Below are 25,112 nucleotides of genomic sequence, written 5' to 3' on the forward strand. Positions count from 1 at the left end.
TTGAAGAAATTAGTTGGGAGTTATTGCTCCTAGGGGTCTCTGTTGTTTTTGTAATTAAGCTTTACCCAGACCCCTTTGGGGTTTGTAGGGTTACACTTTGTGGTTGGTAAAACACTAAAAAAAGTGGCATTTTCAAACACACAATCTCAAAACCAACTTCACTAAAAGATGTATTTTTAAATTGTGAGCTAGGAGACTCCAAACTCCAGATGCATATCTGCTCCCAAAGGGAATCTATGCTTTTATCATATTAAAAGGTATCCCCTATGTTAACCTATGAGAGAGCTAGGCCTTGCAACACTGAAAAACGAATTTAGCAGTATTTTACTGTCAGGACATATAAAACACATTAGTAAATGTCCTACCTTAAACATACACATCAACCTGCCCATGGGGCTCCCTAGGGCCTACCTTAGGGGTGTCTCGCATGTAAGAAATGGAAATGTTTAGGTCTGGCATGTGGGTACACTTGCCAAGTTGAATTGACAGTTAAAAACTGAACACACAGTCACTGCAGCGGCAGGTCTGAGCCATGTTTACAGTGATACTAATGTGGGTGTCACAACCAGTGCTACAGGCCCACTAGTAGCATATGATTTACAGGCCCTGGGAACCTTTAGTGCACTGTACTAGGGACTTACCAGTAGATCAAATATCCCAGTCATGGAAATCCAATTACGCATACATTTTACATAGAAGCACTTGCACTTTAGCACTGGATAGCAGTGGTAAAGTGCCCAGAGTAATGAAAACAGCAAAAACAGAGTCCAGCACACATCAACAACCTGGGAAACAGAGGCAAAAAGTTAGGGGAGACCACACCAAGGACGCCAAGTCTAACAACTACCATAATACTAATACTACAGATCTGTCAACTGGATTTGGACAGAATATGGTGTTATTTGGCCATACTGTGGCTGATACTGAGTTATTACCTTTGGAGGTTCGATTCTTGAAAATAATTGATCGTAATTATACTTTTTTGTGGCAAAGCTCTATGATTTTGACTTGTTTTTTGTGGGAGAGAAATTTATTTACTAAGGAGATGAGAAAGTGTATACGACGATTAAAGGTGACATGCACATGTTTTATGTTAAAGGGTTATGCTAGTGGTGATGAATGGTCACCAAAAAAGGTTAAGTTTTAGGTCTTGATATCTGTGTAAGTTGAGCTCGGCTAAAATGGCCTGTGATTAGTGCTCAGGTTTGCAACTAGTTGGAATTTTCAATCCATTTCGGTGTTTGGAGATATCTGGAAGGTTTGAATTGGACCAATGAGGTTTTTGATGGTTGGGATGAGCAATTAAGATCAGTGTTTAAATGGACACATGGTCGAAACAATAGTGGTCTATGATGAAAAATATGGGAAAGCGGTAATGCGGCATAATATGGTTTGCTTGGGATATTGGAAGCTGGAGAGACTGTGCATAAATATATTGGTAACGTGGTTTTAATGGTTTCTGATTTTATTGCCGAATGTGGCTGTGAAACGGTCAGGGAATCCAAATCTATATTTTAAGAAGTGGAATTAAGACACTGTGGGGCACATTTAGGAACCCCTAGCACCACTTTTGTGCTGCCATAGCATCATTTATTTAATGCTAAAGTGTCTTTTTCCACATGCCATACTTTCAAAGTGGTGCAATGCATGCATTGCAGTACTTTGTAATACCGTGTGCCACATTATGCCTGCACCAGGTATAATATATGCAAGGGGGCGCTTCCACATTAGGGGGGCCAAATAAATGTTGCAAAGAAATCTAAGAGATTTCTTTGCGCCATTTTTTTCAACAATTTAATCGCAGCACAGAACAGGTGTTAAAATGAGGCTCCCATTGCTTTCAGTGGGCCTCTAAGTGCTTTGCAGGATTAGAGTTAACGTTTTTGACGCTAATCCAGCAAAGCGCTAAATTATCATCAAAAATGTTGAAGTTAGTTCCCTAACTACCTCCATGGTGTGCCGTATACTAAATACAGTGTACACATGGTGGCGTTAGAGGGGCACTACTGGGTGCAAGAAAAGTGGCACTGCACTAGGTGTAGCGCCACTTTTCATTAATCTGCCACTTTGTGAGCAGTAGGGTTCTAGAAGTGGAATGTATAGACACGGTGTAATTATTAAATGTGGAGTACAGTGTTACCAGTGTCATGGGCGGTGGATGACAGACTCTTGGGCCATAAAAAAGTTAAGTCCTGGGACATGATGTCATAGTGGGAATTAGATTAACTTGTGTTCCTTTTACCGGGAACATAACATGCAAGTAGAAGTGGAAAATTGTGTTTGGAGGCACTTTATGATGCGACTGTGGGAATAATGTGTGGCACGCTGAGCAAGTTGCTTGGAATTAACATTTGGAATGAAACGATGTGTGTGAAATGCAAATTGATGTGTCCTACGAAAGAAAGGTATTGTGAAATTTAGACAAATTTCGATTGTGTAACAGTTGGGATGATAATAGCGAGGTGTAATAGACACTATAAACTGGAGAGTGACAGCTCAAGATGGTAAAATAATAAAGACGCGCGCATGATTGCGGTTAAAACTATGCATCATTAAGTTTTTGTTCTCTTTTGTCTCTCTTGTTCTCTTACTCGCTTTTGTGTTTTGTAGGCATGTATTTATTTATATATGCGACAAGCTGGTGGAAAATCGTTTTTTTTGAAGATCATGATAAACTAAGGAGTAGTGGATACATTCAGTATTCGTGTTTCGAATTGAATAGTGAGTGAGATTGGAAGTTTCATACAGCTGAAAGGGGCAGGTCTTAGGAACTGGATAATACTTTATATCCTGTGTCCAGGACTGTCAGCGGCCCATAAACAATAAAAACTCCGAATGATAAAGAGTATAGAGGGAGCAAATAATTAGCACATCTACACTGGGACTGAGAGTACATATACGATATTCTCACTGCTTCTTGGGGTTCATATTGGTTTTTATTCTCATTTCTGGGCAGATTATATTCATAATTCTTTGATCTGACTGCATTTTAAACCCCAGGGAGTGTTACAGCGGGGAGGAGTAATAATGAGGCTCTTGTATCAGCTATGACGTTTCTTAGGCACAACTTCTGTTGAAATACTTTGGGGTGAGTGTACTCCGAAGCATAGGTTGAAAGCATCAAGGATGATGAGGTTAATGATATTATTGTAATTAGGAGTTTAACATGAGAGGTTGAAAAGGTATTTGCACGTACTACTATTTTGAAGGAACATAAAGTATTCTCTAAAGTAATTGGTTTTATGACCTTAATTAACATGTGAGCTTTAGCAACACAAACTTGGAATTCCTTAGGGTAATCCTGAATGGGAGATTTCTGATTTCTGTAAAATTGTTACTGTGTTAATGTTGTTTATGTAATGTGGTGTGTGTTATGTTTGATCTTTTGCTCTAGAAATTTCAGTTCTGAAGAAGTGGCAAGCATCCCTGTGAAGCACAGGTTGGCTAAAATCGACTGATACTTCTAAGAAAGCACCAATGATCAAAAGTATGAATTAGATATGTGTTAGACTGTGCTTCAGATAATGTGTGAGGGTCAGATGATCTTATATTGAACAAATGTAGAGGGGATACCTAATTGGAAACAAATGTAATTGGAATGTAGTATGTTAATGTAATTTTTTCAATAAATGTGTCTAGAATTTGAAGGAACTTTGTCCAGTTGTTGATTAATAGCTCCATATCAAACATTAAAATGTGTTTACTTATCGACTTGGTTGGGTACCAGTCTAGTAGGTGAGCTCGTGCTGAGCCACTGTTATCTTAGCCCATTATTTAGTAACTATGTATTTCCTTCCTTACACTCCCTAGAGCTGTAGAAACCACAGGTGTCACAGATGCAAACTGAAGAAGTGCCTAGAAAATTGCATGGGTGTCTTAGTTTATGTCAGTGCAATTAATAGGTGATAACCTCTAGATTTAGGACCACATTTACAAGGCCCTAGCACTTCTTAGCGCCACACTAGCGCAATTTTTTCTAATGCTAATGTGGCGTTAGGGAGGCCATTCTACTTTGCCACCTTTACAAAGTGCACAATGCATGCATTGCGCCACTTTGTAACCCCTTGCGCCACATTTTGCCTGCACCAGGCATAAAGTATGTAAGGGGGGCATTCCCACACAAGGAGGCCCATAAAAATGGCACAATGAAATTTGCAACATTTCAAGGCACCATTTTTAGCATCATTAGACAGCCGTTAAAATGACGTGCCCATTACTTTCAATGGACCTCCCTTTACTTTGCAGGATTCCTGCAAAGTACCACAATAGCATCATATATAATGACGCTATTGTCCTAATGTGCGCCACGGTGTGCCGAAGTGTAAATACAAAGCACACATGGCGTCATTAGGGGGGCGTAGGGGGCTGCAAGAAAAGTGTCACATCAAATCTGATGCACCACTTTCTTGTAAATATGGATTTTAATATAAAGGGATACCAAATCCTGGTTTTAGGCATAAAGTCCAGCTGGTGACCAATATGGTGCTACAAAAATCATGAGTGAAAGCCCATTTGTGCACATTGGAGTGTCTTATAATAAGAGCTAGTATGACACTATTCTTGACCTCTGGGCACCCAAATCATAACCAGACGCAAATTGCCTTTCTTCAAAATTGAGGGCACTGGATTGTACTACAGAATATTGACAATAGGGATATCCTGGCACCAGGATATTACGTACAGAAGATCGAAGATACATTATTGAAAGTTAAGTGCTCCTATAGGAAGTATTGATTTACTATTCATTACATATAGGCACCTTGCAAATAATTATGAAGTTCGATATAGAAAGTCACTATGCACTTAACTTCTGCTATTTTGGCCTTGATATTCCGCTCACACTATTTCGTGCCATTGAGGATCCCATGTCGATATTCCCAGGGCACACTTGTGCACTGCACATATTGAGCATGCAACTTGCATTCAATTTGAGTATACTTCAAGTTGCTCTAAGGAAGATCAGTGATAGGAAGGGGGATTGTTTTTTTAATTAGTATACTGTTTTACAGAGGAAACAACATTTTCCTGCTGGGCTGTACATTCCTGATGAGAATATTGGTCTTCTATAACAACTTATTTAGCTGCTGAGACTACACAGTGTTCATCATTCAAAGCTGTTTCGAACAGGGCTTGGTCCCCAAAAATACGTTTTGCCCAGGAACCCTGAAAATCCTAAAGATGTCCCTGATCAGCATCTCCTCTGCTAAAAAAAAAAGCTGCAATGTGACCTTAAGACCTGTGCCACACTTTAATCAAGACCCCATCTCCACCCTCCAGATTATTTTGGCCTAGGATGCCAAATGTTGTGGAAAAAAAGCAAAAATTGCAGTCTGAAATCCCAAAACATGTAGTAAATTTGCAACAGGCAGAAAATGTCCTTGTAATAAAAGTACCATTCAGCCTATGATATGTCACTCCTCCGGACTCTGCCAAGACAGTCTAGTCAAGTGGCCAACAGCACTGCACCTAGGAAAAAGAGTTTGTCTGGTAGCAGAGATGCAGATTTGCATTTGAAACCTCTACTCTGTCTAGCATCTGACAACCACCATTCGAAAGGAAGGTGTATATGGCAGCAGGGGGCTGAATGAAAAGGGCACAGGAGACTTGTGAGGGAGAATGAGGGATACTGACTAATGTCCTGAGGATAGAGGAAATGAAGGAAGGAAGAAGATTCAGTTAAAGGAGTCACAACAGAAAAAAACACAGGAGGGGCGTAGAGGAGCATGAGGCAAAGAGCAGTGGAGCGGGGGGAGACCTGGGGTGATATATGCAGGTAGGTAGGCTGCACATTGCTAGCACAAGAGGTCATTTGAAAGCTATTAACAGGCAGGTGAAAGGGGAGCTTAACACCTCTGCTGTCAGCTGGCATGTTGCTCCCACTCCATGTATTTGCTCAGTGACAACGAATAAGCAATACAATGATTTCTAATTGACTAATTTAAAAAAAATGAATATTTTGAATTGTTGGAGATTTCCCAAAGTGCTGATTTCACTTTTTTTTTGTTGCATATCGTAAACACATGATATCTTGGGACGATCCATTTAGTAGAGTGATGGATCGGTTGTCCAAAACTAATATAAATTTGCTTTTGGTGCATGTAGTGCAGCCCCCGCTTTTTGTTTCAGTGCACTAGTCAAAGAAGAGTCTCACTCCTTGTGAAGTTTTTAGATTCCAGCTCCTGCAACTTACGTAGATGAAGAGAAAAAGCAAAACATTTAAAAAATAATATGGACTATAAGACTTCCATGAATCTGAGACTGAGAAGGGTCGTGGGCTATATCACTCAGTCCTGGAGCACCAGAGGAGCACCATGCTTTAATGGGGATAACCACATGATCCACAGTAACCTCTATATGTATCATGTCCTGATATTACCTAGTGTAAGGCTGAATACATTCAATTACATGAAGTGACCTAATGCCAGAAACCCAAACGTCAGATTCAACATTATTACATTGATTCTCAAGATTTAATTTATCTTTACTATTGACATAGGATGAGAGGCCTTTTGTATTAACTCTTATATCAAGGATAATGTTCCACTGTTTGTACATTTAATACGTCAGCATTTGGTATAGCCTTCATATGACATTCTGTATAGTATGCCTGACCTTTGCTGCTACAGGTGGATGTATGGTATATATATCGTATAGCCTTCATATGACATTGTATATAGTATGCCTGACCTTTGCTGCTACAGGTGGATGTATGGTATATATATCATATAGCCTTCATATGACATTGTATATAGTATGCCTGACCTTTGCTGCTACAGGTGGATGTATTGTATATATATATATATATCCTGAACTATTTGTTAAAGTCAATCTTAGGAGAATTGAAGTTCTGAATTGAACTGCTGCTTTGATCAAGCTTGAGGCTTTTGGCGACCCATCCCAACTAAATGTGCCTGAACAGGGATAACCATTTAGTGATGGCAGAACCTTCTGCGAAATTCTGAATTCAAGCTGGTAGGCATTTGGAGGCTGTTTGCATAATACATTTAGAGCCAGTTGCCTAAATTCACTCACATCTGCTGTGTGGCTCCCTTATTGCAATCTACATGTTGTAATATTTGCATTCCATTGAATGGATTCTTAGGAGATCTTATCTGTGGGGTCTGGTTGCCCTTCCTCACTTGATGGGATTTGGAAGTCACAGATAATTTAGAGCAGATCCAAGGACACAGTGTGCAGTCCAGAATTGCTCTTCTTGCAACTGATTTATGAGTGTACGGTGCTGCATTGGTGGAAAAAATACAGCAATTTAGATCTCACTAGATTTAAAACATGTAATGTAAACAACCAACAATGATTCTTTGAAAAGTCCCTTCTTTGATTGGGAATGGAACCAGAATATAACCCCACTGGCTATCAAACAGCCATGCATTAAGTACTAGTCTGATTTAAATTGAAGAGGAAATGTAATATTGTTTCTGAATGGCTGACATTGCTTTGCAAAGATCGTTAAAATATACTTAATGTAGTTGGCAATGGTACCGTTACAAGTATCATTATGCCAAGGTTTGGCTCTCGTTGTCCCACTTGCATTCAGCTATTTTTATGATTCAGAAATTTACATTTATACATGAAAATATGGCAGCCTTGGTTCCTCTCTAGAAAGCTACATATACAAATTAACCTCCTGACGCTCCCCACTTGATTATGCAACTTTGTTGGTGGAAGATAAACCTTTTGAAACCTGGACAGAAAGACATTTTCAGTTACCCAGGTTTTCTGTGTTTATACTCTATGAATATTATTTATGAAATTAGCAGTGTCTGCTTCATTTTATAATGGCATTTGGACAAAATTTCGAGGCAAAAGTATTGTGCGGACTAACTATTGTGTTAAGAACATCGAGGGCAAAAATATTGTTTATATCTTCAAGGGAGTCTGATGTGGAGTTAAGAATAATCAGTTTCTATTCTTTTGTGTCTCTTATCTTGGTCTCATACTCAGTTTTTTGGTTTTTAGACATATTTCTGTGTGTGTGACAAACTGGTGGAATTTACACATACATTCTTGATATTTTGGTATTACATATTTCTGACATGATATTCTGCCCACATGATGTTTTGAGCTTCACTTTTCTATCAGATGACCTTAATAACTGATGGCTTTTTAGTATGTTCGATGGCAGTTATTTGGAACTATTGCTTATACGGGGGCTAAGGTTGAGTGTTCTGAGAAGATAGAAGGTCCTCGGCTATCCAGCCCTCCTCACCACCACTTCTTCTGGTCTTTTAAGGTCATCCGTGAACTTGTTTTTACCCATGATGATGTCAGTGTTGTGGATATTTTTTGTTTTTGGCACATAACCACGTAAAACTGAGAATGTATAACCCAGGCTGCTTTCTCATGCATTTGGCCATGCCTTCCCCTAAAACGCTGTTACAGTCTCTGGGTACAGGTTTGGTAAGAGCTTGCCCACCTCAGCAACCTATTTTTCGAATGATTGTTTTGCAGTGATTCAGAGGTTCAGTAACTCTCATTATCCAGGTCACAGTTGCTGTGTTGCATGTGCTCTCTGCCTTGAGGGCTTTAAATGGCAGCAATTCGATCTCTTTAGAAGATGTATGTTTCCGTTCCATAACAGCGTTAGTAGTTTAATGATAATTCCTCTATTTAAAATATCATAGAGCACACAGCACGAATGCAAGATAAAGCAGAGCTTACTATATTCATTTTAGGTTAGTATTGAACTTAGGCATACAGATGACCTTTGGTAATTGAGTAGGGAGGCCTATCACACATGTAGCCAAGCTGATGTCTCCTCATTTAATATGTATCTTTAGATGGTTTGAACCATTTACTATCTCGTGTCATCTGAAATGGCATCAGTGATGACATCAGTGATGTCACTATGTCATGTGGGATGTAATATGTGATGTCATAAGCAGTGCCTTACATGGGCCCAAATTATAGTTAGCTCAGGTAACTATAAATGCTGATTTTCTCTGGTTTTGTTAAAGTAAATTCAGGACTTAACTATAATGTCCATGTAATCTTTGAATCTTTTCGTGAATTTTTATATATTCCTGTAAGCTTTGCTTTTTCAGTGAATTTCTATGTTTTTTTAACATACAGTATTTTTCATTACTATACGTTAATCCAACCACCGCTGAAGAGATTTGGTCACAGCCTATCTCTCTGGGTGTGATAATAGATGTAAGAGGGTGTATCTGGGGTGAGAGTGGCTGTGAGAGTCTCTGTCTGGGTCGTAGTGGGTGCAACAGTGTCTCAGTGGGTCGGTGAGTGGGTGCATGAGGGTCTCAGTGAATTTTTGAGTCGGTACGTGAGGGTCTGAATGGGTCTTTGAGTGGGTGGGTGCATGAGGGGCTGAGTGGGTTTGTGAGTGGATATATCAGTGTCGATGTGGGTCTCAGACTGGGTACATGAAAGTCTGAGTGGATTTGTGAGTGAGTGCACAATGGTCTCAATGGGTCTGTGAGTGGGTGCATGAGGGACTGTGTAGGTCAGTGTCTGAGTGGGTCTGTGAGTGGGTCTATCAGCGGCTGAGTGGGTCTGTGAGTGGTTGTGTCAGCATCTGTGTGGGTCTGTGAGTTGGTTCAAGAGGGTATGAGTGGGTCAGTGAGTGAATGTGTCACTGCCTGAGTGGGTTGGTGAGTGGGTGCATCAGTGTCTGAGTGGGTCTGTAAGTGGGAGCGTGAGTGTCTGAGTGAATCTCTCTGTAACTGGGTTGTGAAAGTCGGAGTAGGTCTGTGAGTGGGCGTGTGAGGATCTGAGTGGGTCAGTGAGTGGGTGCATCAGTGTCTGAGTGGGTCTGTGAGTGGATGCATGAGGCTCTGAGTGGTCTGTGAGTGGGTGTATGAGTTTCTCAGTGGGTCTTTGGGTGGATGTGTGAGGGTTTCAGTGGGTCTGTGAGTGGGAGTGGGAAGATCTGAGTGGTCTATGAGTGGGTATATGAGTGTCTCAGTGGGTTTGTGTATGGGTGTATCAGTGTCTCACTGGGTCTGTGAGTGAATGCATCAGTGTCTCAGTGGGTCTGTGAGTGGATGCATGAGGGTCTGAGTGCATGCAAAAGTGTCTGAGTGGGCGCGTAAGTGGGTGCATGAGTCTTTCTGTGCATGTATAAGTGAATGAATTAGTGTATGAATGAGTCTGTGGTTATGCCTCCAAATGTTTTCATATTTGTGATTATTTTGCGAATAATTCACAAATTTTCATGAATATCACGCATAGTGGTGCAAAATTATTTAAAACCCATAATTTACTTCTAAAACACACATATGTGACACCCCTGGGGTCAGAGTATCTCTACCCTGGCCCCTTATGCCACTTTCAATTAGGAATTTCACCCCTGGGGACTGTGTCCCATTAAATAAAATGGCAGCCACAACTTTCTAGTCAGGTTACTGTCAGCCAATTACAGAGCTTCTTTTCGCACCCACATTGGCGAACATTTGCGAGTATTCCCAAGCCCAGATGAACAAATTTGGATTTCCTTTCATATCTCAAAACCTACTGAACGGATTTACACCAAATAATGAAAGCTTAATCTGCATACCGAAAGCTAGCTTTCTGACATATTGGGTGTAATTCTGTCCAGTGGTTCAAGCTGTAGTTGTGTGCCAAGATCCTAAAGGAATTAAAATGGGAAATGCACTTTTTTTACCCCTCCCCCCCCCCCCCCTTTTTCTCGGGCTCCTGCTTGATCGATCTTCCCAAACTTCTCATGCATAACAAGAATCACCAGGGCACGTTTTTTGGGGAAATTTTTGTGAAGATTTGTCAAACTGTGCCAAAGAAAGGCAAGTCAAAAAACACTTTTTCTATGGAAACTCAGTCCTATATATATATATATATATATATATATATATAAACTTAAGTAGTAATTTAACCAAAGCGCATAATACAAGTGAACAGGTGAACAGCTGTGCAGGGAAGCGTGACACAGAGGGTGAAACGGGGAGGACTTTCAATAGGAACATAGAAGGAAGTCACCAATTTATGCGTACTGCCATACTTCATAAAATGTCATTATGGCTTAACCTGTGGAACATCAAAATGCTATAGTTTATTCCACTGACAGTGCAAGCTTATCTAATCTAGCAAACAAAGCTGGTTACTTTAAAAATAATTCTAGGTTGTTCTGTACCCATTTCTCATATGTGGTTTTATAATATGTGGGAGCCTGCAATACCTCTATAAAAACCCACCGTTAATTTCCTTAATAGAGTTGAATTGTGACATCTCTAGTCACTTCTAATAATGAAATGATGAAGGTGCTTAACTGTAATAGGTGTATTGTGCCAGATCAAGCAGACAAGGTAAAAGGCATAGAACATAATTAGGGCTGGAGATTAAGCACCGAAAATTAGAACTGACTTTTCCTTATGATCTGTGATCAGCAGAAAGAGATACTTGTGGCAACATGTTCATTTATTTCTTGCCTTCTTTCAGTCTCTACTGGAAAAACAGGCGTCCTCTGCATGTGACTACATATTTTATCCTACTGCATTTTTTACCTGCCCTACACCATGCTGATGCTAAAAAACGTTTGAAAATATTCACTGAATGCTTTTTGGTGTATTTCATTTTGTAACAGGCATTCAGCAATCATTCTTTATGTCTGACACTATGTTATCTGCTTCATATGAAGGAGCAAGACAAGCAGGATTTACAGAGTTTATGATAGGGTAATGGTGTTGTCATGTACTATAAAGCAAAAAAATACTTTGCCATATGTTAAAAGGATATTGCAAGTAACTTTGGTGTTGCTTGACCTTAAAAAACTGCATTTAGCCTTATTCCTCTAGATGATCATGAAACGCAGTGGCTTGCAACATGCTTATAATGTACGGCAAGTGATCATTTATCCTATATATGAATATCCCAATTAGTATTTTTATGCAGTAATTATTTACAAACAATATTTTGCGGCATCAGGTAAACCGGAACCATTAGATGATTTCATCCATTCCAATTAATTTTACTTGTTTTTGCTATCTTGTAATCTAGTTTATTGTCTAGAATTTACCTTAAAAAAATATTATCCTCTAACAATAAATATCAGGGTTTTGACCACTCAGATGATGAGACTGAGAATATAGGACTCTCCTGTTTCATTTAGATGAACCATCAATAAAAATTAGTCACACTTTCACAGTACAAGAGGGAGCCATGTTTCTGAATAATATTGTCTGACATATACATCACAAACTAAATAACATATACTAACATAATTGTCCATTGGGTGGACGATTTCTACTAATAGCCCCAAATGGGTGAGATTTTTGTAAGTGATAAACATCTGGTATTGTCCTAGGGTAAGAGAGTTTACAGACATGATTACGATCTTAGTGAACCGGGATCCTCCATGTAAGAAAACAGGGCTGATTGCAGAGGCCCCATGACTTTTTGTACCCATTTTTCACTTTTTGCTGGTGTTTTCCTGACTCTGATGGTGCCCTGGGTACTGCTAACCAGTCCCAGGGCCTGTTCTCTGTGTAAAATCAGTATGCAAATTAGGCTAATGATAATTGGCTATGTCAACCTACCTATAAGTCCCTAGTATATGGTAGGGCATGTCGGTTTAGGGACCCCAGCATACCTAGTGCACCGATAGGTGCACTTCTGATGTACCAATGGGCATTTTAAAAATAGACCTGCCTTGCTGGCTGCTTTTAAATTAAAGTTATATTTAAATTCGACTTTGGAATTAAAACTACTTCCAAAGTCTTAAACTACCTTATTTTTACATATAAGTCACCCCTAAGGGGTGCACTATGTGCCCCTCAGATTGGGTGTCATGTAACTATAAGCAGGGACCTTATAAAAATAGTTGTATAAGCCCTGGTGAGGTAAAACATTCAAATTTGTTTTCCCTCATTGTAGTGAATGGCCTCCAGAGGCTAGAATGGGGAGAATTTATTCTAATTTATAAAGTCCCCTTAAGTGACAGATATCTCAAGTTTGGTATCAAATTAATTGTTATAATAAATCACACAACTTACAAATGTTGGATTTAATATAACTTGTTCAGGTCAAGAGTTTTAAACTTTACTTAAAAAGTTGCCAACTTCAGCCCTGTAGGGCTTTGCTCTGATTGGCAGCCTCTGGCAGCCTGACCAGGCTGCCTTGATGAGGTGTGCAGTAGTCTGGACTAAACACAAAGAGTTGTGCCTGGGGGAGGAGATCTTTCCTCAGCAGATGGAGAAGCAGGAAGGGGGAGGGCTGCCAAACTGGTCCTCAAAGATAGGGAAGGACATTTGGTGCAACCCACCACCTCTCTCACCTCCTGCAAACCCAGTCAATTAGGTTCCCCCCTGATTAGATTAGGAGAGGGCAGGAGAAGGGTGTGTTTAAGATTTTTACCCACACCAGTGGGTGGGCTCAGCCAGATGTGACCTCCAAAAATCAGTTTCAGCCATGATGGATTTTTGAGGAATGTTGCTCCCTAAGATTGATTTTAGCCACACTTCCATGGAAGTGGTCATCCCAGGGGGAAGGACCCTGCACCCTGATTGGAGAACCAGGACCTCCCCCTGTTTTTTACCCACGAGCAAGGACAAAACTGGCATACATGAACCCACACCTGCGATCCCTACCAGTTCTCTCCAAGGAAGAACTACAGGAGAAGAAGGACTGCCCTGCTTGACCCCTAAACTGCACCTGGACACTGCACTCTGAAGGACTGCACCAGCTGCACACTTGGGATTCACCACAAGTAGGATTTAGCCTGGCTTCAACTGGTTCAAGGAGGGACTCCCTGTTTGCTACAGGTGAAAAATTGCTAACCAGAGTCCCCTGCACCAACTCCTAAAGAAACTGACCAGCTTTCCACTGTCCAATGGCCAATTTGGAGTTTGCACCAGGTGCATTCTGGGAACTGAAGTCTGCACCCTGAAGGAGCATCTCAGACCTTCTGGAACCTTGGGGTGAGCCGTGGACCTCAAAAGAACCTTAGAAGTACATTTGGAAGAAGATCCAGAAGTTTAGAGAAGTTTGGAGAACTTTTGGAAAAAAAGTTCCATAGAGGGACCGGCCCACCATGGCAACTCCAGCTGGCTTGCCTCAACCGTGATCCGGAGTTGCAGGTGCACCCCGGGGAAGAAAATCTCAGAAAAATTGACTGAGTCTGAATGCAGAAAGTTGACCGGGACCACCCAGGCACTGTATCCAAAGAGGGATCCAGGGATATTGGATCAAGATTCAGGTTTGCCCCAGCCGAAGGATTTTCATCTTGAAAAAACGACTAAGTCTGAAGGTAAAAATCTCCACCGAGGGATCCCGCGATGTGTATCCAAGGGAGAGTACCAAGAGGACGGACTGGACTAGCGACCTGGTCTCACTGAAGGAAATCTCCAGAAATATGACCCAAAGTCCCAAGGTAAATTTTTGACCGAGGCCTCCTGCGAGCTGTAGCCAAGCAGGGCTCCATCGCGGTCAGCCTCAAACTTTGACTTTGCCCTGGTCGAGGTGCGACCAAATGACCAGATTGGTGCTATTCGTTTCTAAGAGCAAAAAAGCATTAATTCTTCAAAAATTCATATCTCCTGTTTCCCTTATCCAATTTTAATAGTTTTTGGTGTCATTTTAGAGATAAAAATATAGGGGGTCATTCTGACCCTGGCGGTAATTACCGCCATGGCGGAGGTCGGCGGTAGCACCGCCAACAGGCTGGCGGTGCACCGCTGGGCATTCTGACCGCGGCGGTTCAGCCGCGGCCAGAAACGGAAAGTCGGCGGTGTCCCGCCGACTTTCCGCTGCCCTTGAGAATCCTCCATGGCGGCGGAGCGCGCTCCGCCGCCATGGGGATTCTGACACCCCCTACCGCCATCCAGTTCCTGGCGGTTCTCCCACCGGGAACAGGATGGCGGTAGGGGGTGCCGCGGGGCCCCTGGGGGCCCCTGCAGTGCCCATGCCAATGGCATGGGCACTGCAGGGGCCCCCGTAAGAGGGCCCCAAAAAGAATTTCAGTGTCTGCCTAGCAGACACTGAAATTCGCGACGGGTGCAACTGCACCCGTCGCACCTTCCCACACCGCCGGCTCAATTCTGAGCCGGCGTCCTCATGGGAAGGGTGTTTCCCGCTGGGCTGGCGGGCGGACTTTCGGCGGTCGCCCGCCAGCCCAGTGGGAAAGCCAGAATGACCGCCGCGGTCTTTTGACCGCGGAGCGGTCTTTCGGCGGGAACCGCGTGGCGGGCGCCGACCGCCGTCCGCCACGGTCAGAATCACCCCCATAATCTATTGTCATTAGTTGGTGTTGCATTTTTATTGTGTTTTACTTATTTACTGTTTTGTGATTTTTAACTGCTTCACACATTTATCTCCTAAGCTAGGCCTTGTTGCTCATTGCCAAGCTACCAAGGGTTGAGCTTGATTTAATTTATTGAGATCTAACTGGACCTAGGTGGAGGTTAGTGGCCTGGTGCTAAGTGTAGGTACTTACCTGCCCTTACCAATAATCCATTTTCCAACACTCCATCAGAACAATGACTGATAATCCGTCCAGCAAATTACAATTCTATTATATGCTATGTAACTCACAATATGGAGGATGGGATATCTGTCATGTTTGTAACTGAGTATTCCATCTGCCATGATTGTAATCGGGCCCGTAGTCACAGGACTCTCTCATATATCTATTCCAAAAGTCCAATGCCATTGCAGTACAGAGTAGGCACTTCACTATTGTGCTGATGCTGGCCCAGTACTAAAAGATAGACTCCCTCTACTAGTTCATTGTTGTCATGGATAGAGAGAGAGGCTGGTGCAGTGATGATTGGTTAAGGAGGAAGGGTGGAGGCAATAGGAATAGAGGCACAAAAACCTGCTTCTGCTCTCCATGTGTGTTTCGAGTCATGTGGTGCAGGTGGGCACGCACTGTGGGGGTAGAAGAACCAATGGTGTAACTCATATACACAATGGTATGAAGATACAGAATGGATCTGGAGGGTACATAATTATAAACCCCATGTGTGTTCCTGTATTTGCCATTATCACTGTTTGGGTACTGCTGATGCTACACAGGGAGCAGAAAGGAGAGGGATGACCATTGGACTTGTGTGCAGTGTAATTTGTGCAGATCACATCACATGTAGCATACAGGGGCAGGCGGTGAAAAGCTGTAGAAATCTTAGAAGAAGGCACACTTAGTATCTGTGAATGAGGTGAAAATATTGAGGTCTACAATACCTGTTACAAATGAAGTAGCACAAGTTGTGTCTAGATCCCCCAACTGTGTTCTGGCTGCTCACTTTTCTACAAGAGTGAATTAACAGTAGTACATGCTAATGCCACTGAGTGCCACTATTCTTCCAAACGAAATGTATGGACTTTATTACTTTGTAATACTCTAAGGAGGGGAGTAAGTTGATGATATGGACATGAATACAGTCGGCTTTGTTCCTGGGCAGGCTAGTTTATTTCTGACTGCACATAACAAATGAAAAAGAAGTTTTGATTGATATACATGTTGACTCTATCTACACATACCCACAATAGTTTAAAAAAATATAATGTCTGCCTAAGTTTGAGTTTGGAAAGTTGGGTGCTGATTGATCAAAAGAGTTTCCTTTAGCACGTCCATATGTTAGAACACAATAAATAAATGACGGCGTAAATCAGTTCCAAGTATTACTACATATAAAAGCACAAGCTAAAAGAATGACTGTAAGAAAGTGAATTATTAATTTGGGTGGATGGCAGTTCACCACAAGTAATAAAGTCACTAACCTGTTAGGTCCAGACAAAGGTTTCAGTAAATTAAACCAACGCTTAACCTCTGGTAGCTATTAAACGGAGGAGACATGCTTAACTTAAGGAAAACATGTAAAGCATTTAGAGCACAAAAAAATTAAAAACTCAGCAATACAACACAATATAAATCCCACTCCAATTTGTTAAAATCAAGTAAAGTGTAATGCACGAAAAATAACACCCGAACAACAAAAATCCAGTAAAGGGAACTGGAGATATGATTTTTTAAAGATTTTGGAGAAAAAGCATCATGAAAAAGTAAAGAGCCACTCTTTGTGTTTGGCCAGGACCTATGTGTGATTTCAGGCCAATTGTCATGAAGATCTGATCTGATACACTAAGAGGTTTCATTCTAGTCGAAACTTTTACCTTCTAACTTAGAGGCTTCATTAGCAGCTGGCTGAGAGGGTACACTGTCATAGCAGTGATGACGTACCACTCTGCCAAACTGAAGGTCTGCCTCTTAATTTAAGATTAGGTGGACCTTAATTATGTTGATGATGGAGATCATTCTGTCTACACCATTGACATAAGCCTCCCAACCTCTCAAGAGACGTTGGAGGTTTGATCATGTGTCCGCCCAGCTGATCTAGAGTGGGCGAGCACATGGGCAGTTGTCCCTGTCTATCACTGCCAGATAAAACCTGGTGATAAGAGGCAGTATAAACTGCAAAATGCCTCCCTCATCATCGGAGAAAACTCTTGTGGCAAGGAACGCATTGTTTTATTTTTATTTTCCAAAACAAAATATCACTTTAAATTTCGGTTTTGGAAATGAAAAAAAATAATTTGTAAGATCGCTGTACAGTTTCATCATGTTGACAGGCTGTCAACTAAACTTACATTGCATTTACAGGAACCTCCTGATGGCACTTTCTGCCAGTAATAAATATGTCTGCTGGGCTAGTGGACATCTCACCATTGGACAATCAAGGACTCCCTCAGTGCGATGGAGTACTTTTACTCTGTCACCCTGATGGAGTAAAACGCCATCTGCCAAACTTTAAATCAGTCTGCTGGCATCTGAAATGGAATTTGAAATCCTCCAGTGGGGCAAGGTTACAGCGTGTATCCAATGAAGTCCTCTGAAAGCCTAGTAGTCACTGAATGGGGTTCCACTGAAGACATTGTTTTTTGTGTTTTAAAAGATGAATGTATCTGACATAAATGCACAAAAAAGTTATTGAGAGAAACTAAGTCTTGCAACCTTGTCATAAATGCATTGAAGCATGAACATTGAATGCATATCATATTTTAAAAAGTGCATAATTTAAGTAATAATATTCAATACCATAACAAAAGTAGGATTTGATACATATTGAAGACTCATCTCTTTTGAGATGATTACAACACTACCATTCTTTGAGAGGGACTCCTGAATAATGTGTCTCCCTCCAGATGTCATCATACATCCACCAGCATAAGAGTGAGACAAGGACTTTCCTGGTCAAGGATGATGTCCCACTGAGCATGGGCTAGACTACTTTCCTGGTGGTTTTGAACTTTTCAGTTGTTTTGTGTTACAGATGATCACATGGTTCTGCTTAAGGTATTTGGGGACTTCAATAGAAGAACATAGTTTATTTGATTTCTTTCCTTCCTGCAAGCTATTCTTAAGATGTTAAAACACCTCTAACATCATATGTATTTTTCACAGCTCAATTCTATCACCTTCCCTATTTTACGATTACATGGAGTCTCAAGGTGTGCTTCTTTGCTATATGAATGTACAGACTCACTAAGAAGCAATCAATCAGTAGCAGTATTTGTAGGTCACCTCCGTAGATGTTAATCACTTGCAAGCGGCTGGATTTAAACTCAAGTAAAGGTGTCATCAAAAGATTGTATTAAGTTATATTTTATATTTGATTATTTAAACTCGTAATGCTACTTTCAAAATTCGTGTGTGAAAAATGTAATGTTTGGCTCTTTCTGATCCAATATTTTAACATATTCTTCTATCTTAATTCAAAATACATAAACATTGGAAACACGCGAAAATGTCTTTATTTTGTTTTTGCTTTGTAAATGTGACTTCACTAGAAATGTTTCTGATTTGCAGGTGTTACTTAGAAGATGGGCCTTCAAAAGGTGCCTGGCTCAACAGGTCAAATATTATTTTTGCGAGTGGTGATAAGTGGACAGTGGACCCAAGAGTTTCCATTGAAACAGCAAATCAAAGGGAATACAGTCTGCAGATACAAAGAGTGGATGTCTCAGATGATGGACTATACACCTGCACGGTGCAAACTCAGCAGAGCCCCAGATCATTACAGATCCACTTAATAGTACAAGGTAAGCATTCCATATGCAGAACGTTTTCATGGGCGATGTCAATATAATTGCTCTTTGGCTCCTATCCCATGTACAATTTGGAAGTGCATTGAACGTGGTAAACGGAGTTTACTACATGGTGTAGTAGTGTGTGTACGTCAGTCTTGTATTGTGTTTTCGCAATTACAAAAGTCGTACGTAACTATTCGTCTAATTGGTCAGTTTGAGTTTTCTGCCAGATGAACTTGAGGATGAGTTCAAGAGTTCAATGAAGAAATATATTTTTTATTTATTAAGTTCAGTTCATTTTAAAGACCATGTAAACTTACGAGCACTTGATTCTGATGAAGATACATTGGCGCACATGATGTTTTTCAATAGTGCACAAGAAACACAAAGATCAATGTACGTTTTCTCATTGGAGTCCGAGTCTAAGTTATGGATAGTATCGAACTATTATGATGCATCAAAATTGCCTGAAAAGATGTACTGGAATATTTCGGGATGTCTGGTGATTTGTATTACTTGCATTGCTTGTTTCAATGAAGCATGGCTTTTGTATGTATTCATGTGGTTACATTAAATGAAAAATAAAGACTGAAATATATGTTTTATTATTCTTAACATGTAATTTTCCTGTTGTATCGAACAAAACGCACCAGTTAAACAAATTCTACTAGTCAAATACCATAAAAAGGAAGTTTCCAATTCGTACTATTCGGGTGATGGTAAATTTGTCATTGTTACCTCGGACAAGCTCCTCAAGAAAGGCATAGAAGCATGATAGATGTGGCATGATAAAAAGTGATACTTTTAGGAGCTAGTGGAGTGTCACGGAGCAGTGCACAGTTAAAGACTGCTGTTCCCGTACAATGTTTAATTGCTTGTTAACCCTTTAACAAACTTTCTAGTTAACGTGGCTGTAATTCCTTACTTCAAATTAACATTAATGGCAGTAATCATCATTTTTGCAAGAAACACCACCACTCAACACCTGAGGATTGATATCACTCAATAATATAGTCAGTAATATGCCTCTAATTTTCTCCGAATGCTACCACGATAGACCACCACAGAAAGGCCTGCCCGCATACATTTTCCAAAGCAATATTCAGAGCCCTTATGCTTCCCTTGTCCAGTGTGAGTAGCTCATCCAGTCCTTGTTTTGATTAGCATTCTGCAATTTGTGTACATTACGTCATGGTGGGAATAACAGGAAATCCGAGAATGCAAAGAAAAAACACGGACTGGATAGGCTGCCCACTCATGGCCAGTAAAACTGAAAAGCCCGAATATTTGTTAATATATGAGGTTCCCTTCTTTGGAACCTCCTAAATGCACAGTTATCCTACGAGCGCACATCTTAAGCCTGCATGTGACTCCTGCTCATCACAGTGGTTACACGGAGCGCGGGAAAGAATATTAATGTTCATAAACAGAGAAGGATGAATAAGAAAAGCGAACAAAAAAGAGTAATATTTTAAAATACAATTTTCTATGTTCTTACCACTTATATGAAGGAAGTGGAGAACTGAAGTCCACACTACATTAGACCAGGGCGAAAATCCTTCAAAAAATCATAACACGCTCTAGCAAAAGCCTGTTTCCAACCTCTGACTTAAATCCCTCAGTACTGTCCGTTGGTACGACGTAATCAACAATACAAATAATATTTCTAGTGTGATATTCATATGTGTCCCTAGATGATGTGTGGTACACTGATGTCAATCTCTATCAGGCTACATGCAAAGCGTTTGCCGACATTTTCAATAATACAGGCCATTGCTATCACTAGTATTGCTATTATAGACCCCACTCCCTCAACTTTCTTGTGATTCAAGGTGAAATGCTTTGTGAGCTAAGGGGACTGCTAATAGGTTGTTTATATGTTAAAGCATTTATCAGGAATTTTGTTGCATCTGGTAATGGGTAACCAGCTCCCGTCCTTGTTCAAATGACATATAGGTGACTGCTGTTGTTGAGAAGGTGACTCTAGTCCTTGTTCTAACTTTGGTCAACGTTGGAAATGCATCAGTATGCGATGCTTCAGTGTTATATGTTCGTAATGGGGCTCCCATTATTGGATTTCTTTTTTTGTTTTTTTTGCTGGCATTTCGATGTCAACATTATTTTAAGTGAATAGCATTGTGATCATCTTACAATCTGCTTTTAGGTTGAGAAAGGACAGTGATCGGTCCCTTTTCTCAATCTGCAGGAGGTTCTGGAAAGGAATAAACAGGGATTACTATCTAATTTGATTTGTTGGCAATTTGAGGACACTAAACCACATAGAGATACTGAATCGGTTGGAATCACTGGTGCAATTGAAAGAGGCAGTGTGTGACCCTCCTGATTAATCAAGATACCTGTCTTATCATGGATGGATTTCAGTCATGCTGGCGGAAAGTGAAGTATGTGACCCCCTGTGTCTCATCGTTGCCAGCACTGTTTGATATGTACGCGTAGCCATTTAATTAGATAGTGGGACAGCTGAGTCTGCACTTTTACTCTATGCTAGCAATACCTAAATAATCATAGTTGGGCTGCTATGTACTTTCAGACCTCCTATAGCTACGGGTAATATTTGAGATACTTCAAATATGAAGAGTCTATGGATAGACCTGATAACCAACTGGGTGTAACCCAGTACATACATTAGCTCCCTAGTGCACATTCTAATCTTCTTAGAGTTTATACTGATGCTTCACTGACTATGAAAATTCAAACTAGCTGATTTGCAATTCTGGCTGCAAATACAGAAAGCTGTTCTGGTGGACATGCTCTTTTCCTTCATAATGGTGTTTAGCTATTATTGCACAGGCTGTTGTTGGTGCCAATCTGGACTACTCTAGAACCTTTATGGAGATGTTTAATGGTCTGCTACATTGTCTGCAACTTACATGGAATCCAGTTAGGTCCCATATGGCTCCCATGTTTAGTTAGTTGTAATCCCTGCCTGCTGCAGCGTAAATGTTCTTACAAGTACTGCGTAGCACGCATTGAACAATTCCACCTGGCTTCCTAAAAAGGAAATTAAAGAGAAATGTTTGAGTTCTAGCATTTAGATCACAAAATAATGCTCTACTAACAGTCACAAGAATTAGTAGAAGGATACCTTGCTACCTGAAATATTTCCAGAAGATTGAGGAATCTATATCCTTCTGAGAAGACTAAAGTACACTTGTGTTTTAGGAATTCCAGTCCTTCTTCTTGAACATTTTGTTTCATAATCTGGATTCTGTCTGGTGTGTAGCACTTTATAAGAATGATACTCACTATCTGCTTTTTAACCAGGATGCATTCTATTCATTCTTAGTAAATGTTGGCATGAATCCCCATTCCACATTGTAACTTAATAGACATCAATGCTCAAGGTACACCTCACTACAAAAGCTATTATGACCTCATACCTTTTAGTAGACCTAGAGAGCCTATATAACGCTTGACCTTCAACAGTACTATCAATGGGGTATGCCAACAGTGTTCCAGAAAGACATTTAACTGCCTTTACTGCAGCACCTAATGAAACAGTGCTGCAGTTGTAGGTGGCAAAATGCCATGGGAATGGTAGGATAAGGAACATCCTAAGAAACTTTGTAAGAAACTCCTGAAAACAGCAATTACCAAGGACAAATACTGGCATCAAAAGTGTGTTGTGTTTTTCCTACAGGGAAATCAGCAAATCTATCAATGGCTCTAAACAATTTAGTGAGGGAGTATCTCAGCATCTGTTGGATTACCTGGATTGGGCAGCTATGTCTGAATCTCTCATTACAGTTTCAAATGGAGGTTGTTAGACCTGACAGCCTTAGGGTGGTCACCCCTAACTTTTTGCCTGCCTCCCTCCACTTTTTGGACACTGTTTGTGCTGGTTTTAGGACTATGGGCACGTTACCACTCCTCACCAGTGCTAAAGTGCATATGGTCTCTCCCTTTAAACATGATGACATTGGATCATACCTAATTGGATTATTTATTTACTTATATAAGTCCCTAGTAAAGTGCACTAAATGTGCCCAGGGCCTGTAGATTAAATGCTACTAGTGGGCCTGCAGTACTGATTGTGCAACCCACTTAAGTAGCCCCTTAACCATGTTTCAGGCCTGCCATTGCAAGGCCTGTGTGTGCAGTTTCACTGCCAATTCGACTTGGCATTTAAAAGTACTTGCCAAGCCTAAAACTCCCCTTTTTCTACATATAAGTCACCCCTAAGGTAGGCCCTAGGTGATCCATAGAGCAGGGTGCTGTGTAGACAAAATGCGGGACATGTACCTGTGTAGTTTATATGTCCTTGTAGTGTAAAACTCCTAAATTCATTTTGCACTGCTGTGAGGCCTGGTCCTTTCATATGCTAACATTAGGGCTACCCTCATATACTGTTTGAGTGGTAGCTGCTGATCTGAAAGGAGTATCAAAGTCGTATTTAGTATGGCCAGAATGGTAATACAAAATCCTGCTGACTGGTGAAGTTGGATTTAATATTACTATTTTAGAAATGCCACTTTTAGAAAGTGAGCATTTCTCTGCACTTAAATCCTTCTGTGCCTTACAATCCACGTCTGGCTAGGTTCAGATGACAGCTCCCTTGTGCATTCACTTTGACAAACCCCAAACACAGGATGCTCCGCCACACTTGCCTACATCTGCATTTTGAATTGGTCTTCCTGGGATGGGAGCATGGAGGGCCTGACACTTATATGTCAAAGGACAGTAGCCTGCCCTCACACAAAAGACTGCCACACCCCCTACTGGGACCCTCGCAGACAGGATTGAACTGTAAGGGGACCTTGTGCACTTCTAAGCCACTCTTTGAAGTCTCCCCCACTTCAAAGGCACATTTGGGTATTTAAACAGGGCCTCTGCCCCTACCAGCTCGGAGACTTCCTGGAGAAGAACCTGAATCAGAACCTGCAACCTGCCAAGAAGAACTGCCTGGCTGCCCAAATGACTCACGTGACTGTTTTTCTAACAAAGACTGCTGCCTTGCTGTTGCCCTGCTGCCTCGCTGCTCTCGGTCTGTGCTGAGAAGTGCTCTCCAAGGGCTTGGATAGGGCTTGTCTCCTGTTCCCTGAAGTCTCAGGACCAAAAAGGCTTCATTCCTGCAAGAAGAAATCCCTGTGTGGCAGAAATCGACACATAGCCTGCAGATAAAAATGCACAGCCTGCATCGTGGTGAAAAATTCAGCGCAAGCCAAACCGGAATGACGCAGCCTGATTTCGCAAGGAGAAGATCGATGCAGCGCGAGTGTAGCAACCTGAAATTCAACGCACAGCCCACTGGATCGACGCAAAGCCGAGCTGGAATGATGCAGCCCGACTTCCTGAGAGGAATCAACACAGCGCCTGCAGTGAGGAAGAAATGTCCACGCAATGTCCACCGAATCGACGCAGCCCCTGTGACTTCATCCTGCAAGCGCTGGATTTCAACGCATCGTCCCTGGGGCATACGTAAACCCCCCAACCCGAAGAGGATCCAAGTGTGCATGCCAGAAATCGACGTAAAGCCTCCCGAGAAATCGACTCACACCTCCCTGTCTTCCACGCATCTACTCCTCTGCAGTTCCTTGCAGACATTTTGAACGCAAACCAGGTACTTTGTGCTTGAAAGAGACATTTGTTGCTTTAAAGAGACTAAAGACACTTTATATCATTTTTACAGTAATATTTTAACATTAACTTATTGCATCTTAATCGTTTTGACCTGCATCTTGTCAGATAAATATTATATATTTTTCTAAACACTGTATGGTGTATTTGTGTGGTGTTCTACTGTGTTACTGCATGATTTATGGCACACATACTTTACACATTGCCTTCTAAGTTAAGCCTGACTGCTCAATGCCAAGCTACCAGAGGGCGGGCACACAATAATTTGAATTGTGTGTGACTTACCCTGACTAGAGTGAGTGTCCTTGCTTGGACAGGTGGTAACCTGACTGCCAACCAAAGACCCCATTTCTAACAGAGGTAGAGAAAACATTGTGGATATAACAGTGAACTTCCTAAAAACCAGGATGAAAAGCAATCTGGCCATGTCAATCCTGTTGTTAGAACTCTGCAACCTTTCATAAGGTGGTGCTTTAATGATTGCCAATAGTGATGGGTGGAAA

The 25,112-nt window shown here is 41.2% G+C and overlaps 1 protein-coding gene across 1 annotated transcript in view; it reads left to right on the forward strand.

Annotated features, from left to right (window-relative positions):
* The window catches only part of NEGR1 (neuronal growth regulator 1), a 2,074,771-nt gene that overhangs the window by 607,836 nt on the left and 1,441,823 nt on the right, over nucleotides 1-25,112 (forward strand). The window contains exon 2 of the mRNA XM_069232442.1: nucleotides 18,791-19,023. Coding sequence (XP_069088543.1) covers nucleotides 18,791-19,023 — 233 coding nt within the window. The remainder of the gene's footprint in view (nucleotides 1-18,790; nucleotides 19,024-25,112) is intronic.

The sequence above is a fragment of the Pleurodeles waltl genome, chromosome 4_2 (assembly GCF_031143425.1).
Source record: "Pleurodeles waltl isolate 20211129_DDA chromosome 4_2, aPleWal1.hap1.20221129, whole genome shotgun sequence".
Classification (NCBI taxonomy): Eukaryota; Metazoa; Chordata; class Amphibia; order Caudata; family Salamandridae; genus Pleurodeles; species Pleurodeles waltl.